An 11,284-nucleotide genomic window follows, 5' to 3' on the forward strand; every position below is an offset into this window, starting at 1 on the left:
CAAGACTGCAAGTAGCAGGTCGGCCAGTGGGTTCACAGATTCACAGATAATAATGTCAACATTGTCTTAGAAACTTAGAAACATGTAAACATTAACGTGACACAGTCAGCATGTGATACTCGGCAACAACCCACCAGACCAGGTGTATCATTTACACCAGATCCCTTGGTCCTGTTATCTCTGCTCATGGCATCTCATATCATTGTTATGCTGATGACACCCAACTCTTTCTCTTCTTTCCCCCATCGGACACACAGGTCTCTACCCGTTGCCTGAGAGACATCCAGAGCTGGATGGGCAACCACCATCTAAAGCTCAACCCAGGTAAGACGGAGGTAATCTTCATCCCTGCTCTAACCTCTCCCTTAGTGACCTCATCCCCTAGCGCAAGAAACCTTGGAGTGGTGATGGACAACAGGCTGTCCTTCTCCGAGAACATCACTACGGTGACCCGAGCGTGCAGGTTCTTCCTGTATGACATCCAGAGAATCTGGCCCTTCCTCAGCACCGACTAAACTCAGCTCCTTGTTCAAGCAATGGTCCTGTCCCGCCTGGACTATTGCAATTGTCTGTTGGCTGGCCATCCAGCATCTGCAATCAGACCCCTACAACTGATTCAGAATGCTGCAGCCAGTCTGGTACTCAATATTGTTGTACTCCGGGTATTCTAGCTGCCAGCCGTTGTATGCTCCAGTTGTCCCTAACCAAACTACTATTTTGGCCCAAGTCCCAAGCAATGCCAAACATTTCACTGTGATTGATCTTGCTAATGGTTTTTTCAGTATACCGGTTGATATTGATTCGTAGTATTGATTTGCTTTTACGTTAAAGACAAAAGGATACACCTGGTCTAGAGTCACCGTCTGTATTCTCTGCTGCTCTGCTGGAGAATTAGGAACAGTTCCAGTTCTCTTTGGGGCACAGTTCACCAATTCAGTATGTGAAGAAGTGGCACCAGCCTAGGTTTGACTAGGTTACCAGTTTCTACTCACCACGCCGTCAGCCATGCAAGTGGAAGGTCAGGTCCATGCCAACCACTGCAAAAGGGCTCCACCAGCACCAAAGGTCAAAGACCCACCTCAACCAACATGCAGGACCAGCAAGTTCTCACAGAGTTTAAAAACTTGAGAGAACCAACACATCAAGGAGCGCGTGGTAGTAATCTCATCTCCCAACATCCCGCAGGAAAGCCGAGGGGTTCAATCCCTTCAGAAGAGCAGGCTGCAGTGCCGAGGTAGACCTAGCCGTATTAGGCCAATCATCTTGGTTCACGAGAAATTCTGCAACACCTGTGGGCTCAGCATGGTAGGCCTATAGCTGAAGTGACGAAACAGCCCAAAAGGTATGCGACTACAGGGCATGAAGCTTGGCTGACACCAGGAACTGTATCACATCACTATGCTGAACTTTTTTTCGATTTCCCCTGTGTTACTGGAGGTCTGCACTGCACATATCCACCGCTGACCATTGCTATCATCGACGTTCTGTTATTTTAAATCAATTATTACCTGATTAAGAAAATGTTAATGATAAAAGGAGGGAAATGTAAGGGTAATTTTCTGAATTGATTCTTAATTAACAATGTGTTAACATGGAGACAATGACATGATTAGAAATAACCTTTTATTTTAATCTTCACTTCAAATTAGACCATGTATGCTGAAGTAAGTGCTGAGGAAATTTACTCTAAGAATCACCCTCTGATGGCGGCATGGATGGTGCAGTGGGTAGCACTGTCGCATCACAGCAAGGAGGTCCTGGATTTGAATCCTGGTCGGCCGGGGCCTCTCTGTGTGGAGTTTGCATGTTCTCCCCGTGTTTGTGTGGGTTTCCTTCGGGTACTCCGGTTTCCTCCCACAGTCCAAAGACATGCAGGTTAGGCTGATGAGAGTCTAAATTGCCCGTAGGTATGAGAGTGTGAGTGAATGGTGTGTGTGCGCTGCGATGGACTGGCGACATGTCCAGGGTGTATTCGTGCCTTTCGCCAAATGTATGCTGGGATAGGCTCCAGCCCCCCTGCAACTCTATTCAGGATAAGCGGGTTAGGGTAATGAATGAATGAATGAATCTTCCTCTGTCTCTCTCTCTCTAACAGACAAAAGGGGTAGCTAGCACATTCTGGTCTAGCAAGGTTAACAAGGAGTTTATCTGGAGACTGAATAATAATAATCCTAGGTTGTCAGCATCATGTCTTTCTTGTTTTTGTCTCCGCCCTTGTGGAAAAGTGTGTATAAGAGTCTTACTATGTCTGATTCAAATCAGAGAGCTGTAATTTCTTTTGCATATAAATACGAAAGTTAAACTATATTATATAATATTGTTATTTTACTGTGGATCTGTTTCATCAGATGATGCTCACCTGTGATATGTAAAAAGGGCAATTTCCCTGACTGTAGAAAAACTTGTTTGAATAAAGCTTGTTTGAATAAGAAGTATATCTGTAGTCACTGATGGGTTTTGCTCCGCCCTCTGTCAAAATATTTAAAAGGCCAGGATCGGGTCAAGTCAAGACAAGAAGCAAACTCCTCAGATAATCACCTCGCTCAACCTGATATCCTAAGGTAATAGAACACTGGGCTATTTTGATACTTGATATACTGTTACTGTAAAAACAGCCCCTTTCATTCATATTGCTGTTTTACTAGTGTCTCTTTATTGACCATTGTATTGCATTATGGGTGATGTATCTGTCTCTCCTCCTAGCTGAAGAGCCATCATGGCCATCTTCACATTGTCAGCATTCCTCGTTGTTGCTGTTCTCTCTAGCATGACTTTGGGTGAGTCCCGATTCTTGTTCGAGTTAGTGTCTAATATTGTGTCTGAAACAACATGCATACATGAGTTGGTGATTGAAACCTGGCCTTCCAGGAGTGATTGCCGATTTATTGCAACAGGAATAATGTTACTTTTGTGCCAGTAATCCTTATGAACATGTTGGACCTGACAGTTTGCCCTGCCATTATAGCAGGTCTCCGTATCATTGTGTGAAAAAAAATATGAAGACTCTTCAACAAGGTATTGATCCTTAGGTTTTAGCCCTGAGATGTGTGAACAACAAACGAACCAGCAGACTAATAATGTTATATTGTATGCATATGCTCCTCAGTATCTCAAGGGGCTGAGACAGACCTTTGTCAGGGTCCCTGCTATTCTGGTTGGATTTACAAGAATGGCCGCTGCTTCCAGCACATTGCTGATGAGAAGAGATGGCTTGACGCTGAGGTAACATCTTAAAGGAGAAGTTCACTTCCTCGAGCTTTTAAAATATTGTTTCATTTGTAGTGTGTGCATCTGGTCTCAGAAAGATTTTTGTGCAAAGCATAGTATTTTAGATGCATACAGTCTTTGAAGACCTGCCAGCTTTACAATGGACATTTGGAACAAGGGCCACCTGTGATTTAATGTAAGAAAATGCACTTAAAGTGAGTGCAACCTGCTGTGTACATTGTTATCTCTCCAGTGGTCATACGTAATGGCATATTTAATTGTAGCATCTATTCACAAGTACAAACACTTTCTCTGAGGAGTTTCCATGTTCTCCCTGTGCCTGAGTGGGTTTCCTCGGGTACTCCAGTTACCTCCCAAAATACAAAGGCATGCAGATTAGGCTACCTGGGGGGGCATTAACAGGACATTGTTGCAAAAGTCTGAGATGCATGCTCAGTTAACCTACCCAGTATAAATAATGGTTAATGAATGAATATTGCAGTATCGTATTAACATCTGAGTTCTGAAGCAGAACAAACTATTCCCTCCAAAGAACCCAAGTCATGTAGATGTAAGACCTAACACCACAATATCTTTTCATTCAGGAGGCATGACCACAGGAAGTATTTCCAACCAAAAATAAGATTAATTTTTTTGCGAAAAAATTATATACACATGCACAAGTTTGGAGGCATGAACTCACTGTACAACATACCTTTCTACTTGAATTGCATTTTCTTGCTTTGAACCACAACCACACAAATGCCCAGACACCAGACATTGTAAAGTTAGTTTTCATATTTTACACGTTTTGGCCGTCAAAACTGCAGTATTCTCAGTTTCTCAATTTATTGCATAATTTACCAAGCACATGTTTGTTGTCTCTCCCCTACTTCCTTGCTCAGCTACACTGTGTGAGTCTTGGAGGAAACCTGGCCTCAGAGCATAGTGAAGATGATCATGTGTTTCTGAAGCAGCTCAATGGCGATGATAAGCCATTCTGGATCGGATTGTCAGACACGCACAAGGTACTCGTGGAAGGGCATCTGAATGATTTGTACAATCCTCACTGTTAAGAGTATGATTTTTGTGTTAAAACATTGCTCCAAGACCATTATAAATTCCTTCCTATCATTGAAAAAGGCTCACTGACATGTGGACTTTGCTTAGTCCCTAAATTCTGGTTTCAAAATATACAGTTGACAGGTCGTCACACTGTACCAAAACATTGAAGCTCATTGGTTGAAAATTGGTTCTAATTGCCACAGCCAATTGCATGGGGGCTTATTCAGATTGTTTGCGTGTAGCTGCCCAAATTGCGCTCCAGACAAGCTATCACTGAATCTCTTCATACTGTTGCTTATTATCCAAGCAAAGACTACATGTCTAGTTATAAAACAATACCAGTTTGCTTGGATACTAAGCAATACAGAGTATACAGGGTTTCAGTGATAGCTTGTCTGGAGTGAAATTTGGGCAGCTACACATTCCTTGTATCTCTTTCGATGTTGAATCACGCGTGTTTAGCTAAACCTTTGTTTGTCTCAAACTGTAAGTTGCAGTTGCATTGTATGTGGTATACTATCATATCTTAGTTATATAGCCAGCTAGTCCCATAGCCAAATAAGTTGCTTGCTCATAATATTGGTGAGCTAAAGTGAACTACAAAACATATAAATAGTCTTGTGCAGCACACTAATGTCAACATTTCATAAAGTCACCTGTTCAGAGGACATTTTCTTGAACATTTTCAGACGGCAGGCTCTGTCGCGTTTGTCACCGTCAACTTTCCAGAACAGTGCATGTTGTGGTTTGAGGGTATTTGTTGCTGCAATTCCTATCTTGACTGTTAGGAGTCCTAAATTACCTATTGTACCTTTAAAGGTGCACTGTCACGCTTTTTTCAGTTGAGTTTATTTGGATTAAATGCTTAAATTATGTGTGTAGGCATTTTTAAAATCACCATCAGTGTATCCTTTTCCTATATAAACTTCTCAAAACAAACACTGGATGTGTTTCGCCGCCCATAAACCCGTCTCTGCATTCTAGGGTGGAGTTTGAGTGCCCGCTACCAGGGTAACACAGGCTGAAGAAATGTCACGTGTTTGTTTTTCCCAATATTTAGGAACGGCTCCACTGTCGGTGATTTTAAGAATGCCTACACATATAATTTAAGCATTTATTCCAAATAAGATTAACTGAAAAAAGGGTGCGAGTGCTCCTTTACGTCTGGTCCGGTGTTTTTTTGCATCATTCCTTTTTTCCGGGCACTTTTCTATGGTAACAGGATATACCATTTGTAACCTATTTTTAGATACCATTGCTTTAGCGACAACATACCTTTTCATTGAGAATAAAAGCTTCCTTCCTTTCACTGTGTTTAGGCTTTTGTAACTTTGCTTTTGTAATATCTCAAGTAATTCTGACTGGAAAACAACCCTCAAAAGGATACATTTCAGAAGAGACCAGGATTACGCAAATCAAAAGGGTTCAAGAATAGTAGCCATTTTATTTTGGGTATGTCATTTTCAAGCTTGTGTCAAGAAAAGGGCCAATACATAATGGGTTAATGCATTTTCACATGCTTCTGCCTTGTTCAGGAGGGCACATGGCTATGGTCCGATGGTACAAGTGCAAATTTCAAGGAAGGACTAGCCTTTTCAAGCTGGAATTCTGGAGAGCCCAACAATCAGGGAGAAGAGGGCTGTGTGCACTCAAACTTTGGAGGTAAGCATTCACTCTGTCTCCCTACCACTGCAGGAGACATGATGGAAATACGCTGATTCCTCTCTCCATTTGTTTTACCCATAGGCCAAAAAGACTGGAACGATATTGGATGTGATGGAAAGTATCCGTTCATCTGCAGCATACGCCTTGGTTGTATGTCTGTCTGTAGCTCATGCTGATGCTGCTTTGTGTCTCTTAATAAACCTCCCCAAGCATTGAATACTTGCTGTATGGTTGTTGTTTTGTTTTGTTTTTTGTTGTTTTAAAACACAAATCGGAGAAAACTTCTTTTAAGTACAGCCTGACCAATGTCACCCGAGATTAGATGTTGTGCCCCCAGATGACAGCTGCAAGAAACCAAGCAATCTGGGGTTTTGTCTCCTTTCCCTTAATTCACTCAAATTAGGTTTATCCAAAAGGTATATTACCATGAGAAGCACAAAACATATTTACAGCATAATGCAGTTATCATGAAAACTCCCAACTCCATTCATAGATATAATATCTTGCACCCTTTTCCCCCCGACCATCCAACATCTGATCCGCTCCTTACAGAACACACCTCAACCCACAGTCAACCCTACGACCCTGGGTATCCAAAGGCAAAGTGGGACTCAGGAAGGGCTGCCTTGTGTGAGAAACCTGAGAGCTGGGGCTTATGGTATGTGTCAAAGGAACAGAGGACAATACTGTTTGGACTACCTTTGGGGAGTTTCAGGCCATTGGCTCCGAAGGAGATAAGAGGAAGATGTATGGTGGTTGTATGAGTGGTTTAAGGGCAGTTAGGTCACAGGGATCATTAAAACCCATGGGAAAAGAATGTGTCCGTGACTCACCACCTGGACATTCAGTGGCTGATCTACTCTCCGCATAGCGGTCATTATTATTTAACCCTACTAATCTTCTTCCAGCAACACCAGAAGGACAAGCATGCAAATACCTTCAACCCGCGCTAAATTCCATCGTTGGGTTAGCGTGGGGTTTTACATCTGTATAGTAACGTTACCATATTTTTGTTGGAGTGTCAAGTGATTGCCTGGTTGGGTAGTAGACCATAAACCAGTCTCTGTGTTCAAGGGTGGAGTTTGAGCGCCCATTACCTTCTGGGTAACACAGGCTGGAGATTCAAGCCAAACATTTCCAGTGACGTCACTGGTAGTTTTGGTGCACAGAGTTTTGAACATGAAATTAACAGTTGCGGGGCGGCAAGGATGGTGCAGTGGGTAGCACTCCCGCTTCAAAGCAAGGAGGTCCTGGGTTTGAATCCCGGTCGGCCGGGGCCTCTCTGTGTGGAGTTTGCATGTTCTCCCCGTGTTTGCATGGGTTTCTTCTGGGTACTCCAGTTTCCTCCCACAGTCCAAAGACATGCAGGTTAGGCCGATTGGAGAGTCTAAATTGCCCGTGGGTATGATTCTGTGAGTGACTAGTGTGTGTGCCCTGCGATGGACTTTCGCCAAATGTATGCTGAGATTGGCTCCAGCCCCCCTGCGGCCCTGTTCAGGATAAGTGGGTTAAGATAACAGTTCATCCAACTGTTGCGCCAACTGCGTGTTGGTGCAGAGTGTTGTATGAAGGGTTTTGAAAATATAAAACACACCAAATATATAATTTAAAAAATTTATTCTGAAATCCTGTATGCATCTCAGCAAACACAGTTGGATTTGTAAAGTGCCGATGTTGAATTACTCACGGTGGCATTACGTCCTCACTACCTCCCACGTGAGTTTCCCCAGCTGTTTGTCATTCTTGTGTCCATACACCCCAAGGCGAACAGTAACAATGCCTGTGAAATTATCTCTCAAGTAACCCACTCACTCCAAATGTGATCCCCTGATGCCCCGATCATTATTCTTGGGGATATGAACAATTGTTCTTTGTCTAAAACACTCAGAGACTTCCACCAGTACGTTACGTGCCCCACTAGACACAATAAAACACTGGACCCTCATATCAAACTGCTCTTAAGAGGGGCAAGGTACAGACTGTATATATTAGGACTGGTCAGAGGATGCTTGCCTGTCTCTTCAGGGGTGTCTGGACTGCACAGATTGGGATATGTTTAAGGACTCATGCTCTGATATTGATGAATTGACTGATGTTACCAGTAGTTGGGTGTCTTACTGTGAGGATATTGTTATTCCAACTAAGGCCTTGAAAGTATACCCCAACAGTAAACCGTGGGTTTCTAAGTCTCTCATGGGTCTTTTGGGTGAAAAGAAAAGAGCCTTTAAGGAGGGCAACTTGCAGGTATTGCACAAACTTCAAAAAGATATAAAATGGGAAATCAGGGCAGGCAAACTTAAGTATACAGATAAATTAGAAACACAGCTCAAAATGAACAACCTGGGTTCAGCCTGGGATAGTATGAAGACTATTGTAGGGCTTAAGGAAAGGGGAAAGAGAAAATTAGAATTTAACAACAAATCTGACTCAGTACTGGCAGAGGATCTATGTCAGATTTGACACACATGACTTCAGCAACAGACATTCTGAACTCAAGAGGAGTCTCCTGGCATCCCCCCCGTTTATCCCTAGTTTCAATGTGTTGTTAGGTGCTTTAAACACTGCAGAGCGAAAAAAAGCCCTGGCCCAGATAACATCAGTGGCCGCACGCTAAAAGTATGTGCCGAACAGTTAGGCCCTATCTTTCATCACATATTCAGTTTGTCACTCTTCCAGCAGAGGGTGCCATCTCTATGGAAGCAGTCTGTAGTGGTGCCTGTTGCCAAGGTCAGTCGCCCCCAAACCCTTAATGATTTCAGGCCGGTTGCCCTCACATCCCTTGTTGCAAAATCCTTTGAGAAGTTGATTAAAGCTGAGCTCCTAATTAAGGTGGAACCCCTCTTGGATCCTTTTCAGTTCGCCTATAGGGCCAAGAGGGGGGTGCAGGATGCTACCATCACTCTACTTAATCTCTATAAACATCTGGAGAAGAGTGGGAATCATGCTAGGTTGCTCTTTGTTGATTTCTCCTCAGCATTTAATACCATCCAACCCCACCTGCTAACTGAGAAATTACTGAGCAACTTTAGCTTTGATCCAAGCCTGACTGGTTGACTTCCTTACGCAGAGAGTTCAGAGGGTGAGGGTGAATAATGTGCTGTCCAGTGCCCTAACATTGTCCACCGGCTCACCTTAGGGGTGTGTCCTCTCCCCCCTGTTGTACATTCTGTATACCAATGACTGCCTTAGCCAACATGACAACAGGTACATTATCAAATTTGCAGATGACTCTGTAATCATCAGTCTGTTGAATACTCATGAGAATGAGCATGGCCCTGTCATTGATGACTTTGTGTCCTGGTGTGAAGATGCCTTTTTGCATCCTAACATCAGTAAAACTAAGGACATGTCTATAGACTTCAAACGCCTCCCCAAGGGGCAGGATGTTGATATGGTATCATGTTATAAGTATCTGGGCACCTTGATTGATGACCGGCTTAAGTTCGATTTGAACACCACTTCTGTGTGCAAGAGAGGACAACAAAGACTCTCTGCTCTCAGGAAACTTGCTAAGTTTCAGGTGGATAAAACATTGATGACACTGTTCTATAGAGCTTTTATTGAGTCTGTCCTGACGTTCTCCATTATCTGCTGGTATGGAAATGTCACTATCAAAGACAAGAATGCACTTTCTAAAATTGTGAATGTGGCCAATAAGATAGTGGGAGTGAAGTTCAATAGTCTTACTGAGTATTTCAACAAGCAGCTGTTTAACAAAGCCATGAATATCTATCAAGATACAAGTCATCCTCTGTATACAGAATACATGTTGTTGCCATCTGGCTTACGATTTAAAACTCCCATTGCTTTAAAACAGAGGTACAAAAATTCCTTTATCCCTCTTTCTATCTAAGCACTGAATGCACACAACAGAAGAAGATAGCCTTGTGACCCCATACCCCAATCCACTACATCTTTTTATATCTACCTTATATTTATTGAAACTGTATCTTTTTTTAAAACTCAGTTTTTAATGCACTGCCAATATTTATCGCAACTGAACTATTTATTATGCTTCTTGTGCAGAATCTGTATGTCTGTCTGTCTGTATTGTGTTATGCCTATTGTTGTGTGGTATGTGTGTGGTCCTGCTGCAAACAAACTGAACTGAAGTGTTCTTCATACAGAACAAAAATAAAATAAGCCTTCTGTATATACAGTGCATCCGGAAAGTATTCATAAATTCATTTTTTTCCTCAAAATTCAACACACAACACCCCATAATGACAACATGAAAGAAGTTTTGAAATTTTTGCAAATTTATTAAAAATAAAAAACAAAGAAATCACATGTATATAAGTATTCACAGCCTTTGCTCAATACTTTGTTGATGTACGTTTGGCAGCAATCACAGCCTCAAGTCTTTTTGAATATGATGCCACAAGCTTGGCACACCTATCTTTGGGCAGTTTCGCCCATTCCTCTTTGCAGCACCTCTCAAGCTCCATCAGGTTGGATGGGGAGCGTCGGTGCACAGCCATTTTCAGATCTCTCCAGAGATGTTAAATCGGATTCAAGTCTAGGCTCTGGCTGGGCCACTCAAGGACATTCACAGAGTTGTCCTGAAGCCACTCCTTTGATATCTTGGCTGTGTGCTTGTCCTTGTCGTTGTCCTGCTGAAAGATGAACCGTTGCCCCAGTCTGAGGTCAAGAGCGCTCTGGAGCAGGTTTTCATCCAGGATGTCTCTGTACATTGCTGCATTCATCTTTCCCTCAATCCTGACTAGTCTCCCAGTTCCTGCTGCTGAAAAACATCCCCACAGCATGATGCTGCCACCACCATGCTTCACTTCACTGATGGTATTGGCCAGGTGATGAGTGGTGCCTGGTTTCCTCCAAACATGACGCCTGGCATTCACACCAAAGAGTTCAATCTTTGTCTCACCAGACCAGAGAATTTTGTTTCTCATGGTCTCAGAGTCCTTCAGGTGCCTTTTGGCAAACTCCAGGCGGGCTGCCATGTGCCTTTTACTAAGGAGTGTCCACTGTGCTCATTGAGACCTTCAAAGGAGCAGAAATTTTTCTGTACCCTTCCCCAGATTGGTGCCTCGAGACAACCCTGTCTCGGAGGTCTACAGACAATTCCTTTGACTTCATGCTTGGTTTGTGCTCCGACATGCACTGTCAACTGTGGGACCTTATATAGACAGGTGTGTGCCTTTCCAAATCATGTCCAATCAACTGAATTTACCACAGGTGGACTCCAATTAAGCTGTAGAAACATCTCAAGGTTAATCAGTGGAAACAGGATGCACCTGAGCTCAATTTTGTGCTTCATGGCAAAGGCTGTGAATACTTATGTACATGTGATTTCTTAGTTTTTTTATTTTTAATAAATTTGCAAAAA

General features: G+C 42.9%; 1 protein-coding gene across 1 annotated transcript; it reads left to right on the forward strand.

The window, feature by feature from the left end:
- The first annotated feature begins 2,497 nt into the window (after positions 1-2,497).
- On the forward strand, positions 2,498-6,154 carry LOC133137802 (lactose-binding lectin l-2-like). The gene is made up of 6 exons (XM_061256149.1): positions 2,498-2,561; positions 2,704-2,777; positions 3,107-3,222; positions 4,113-4,235; positions 5,808-5,934; positions 6,019-6,154. Exons 2-6 carry the CDS (start codon positions 2,717-2,719, stop codon positions 6,111-6,113), a joined length of 522 nt encoding a protein of 173 aa, XP_061112133.1. The 5' UTR covers positions 2,498-2,561; positions 2,704-2,716; the 3' UTR covers positions 6,114-6,154.
- The last annotated feature ends 5,130 nt before the right edge of the window (positions 6,155-11,284 follow it).

This window comes from Conger conger, chromosome 9 (assembly GCF_963514075.1).
Source record: "Conger conger chromosome 9, fConCon1.1, whole genome shotgun sequence".
NCBI lineage: Eukaryota > Metazoa > Chordata > Actinopteri > Anguilliformes > Congridae > Conger > Conger conger.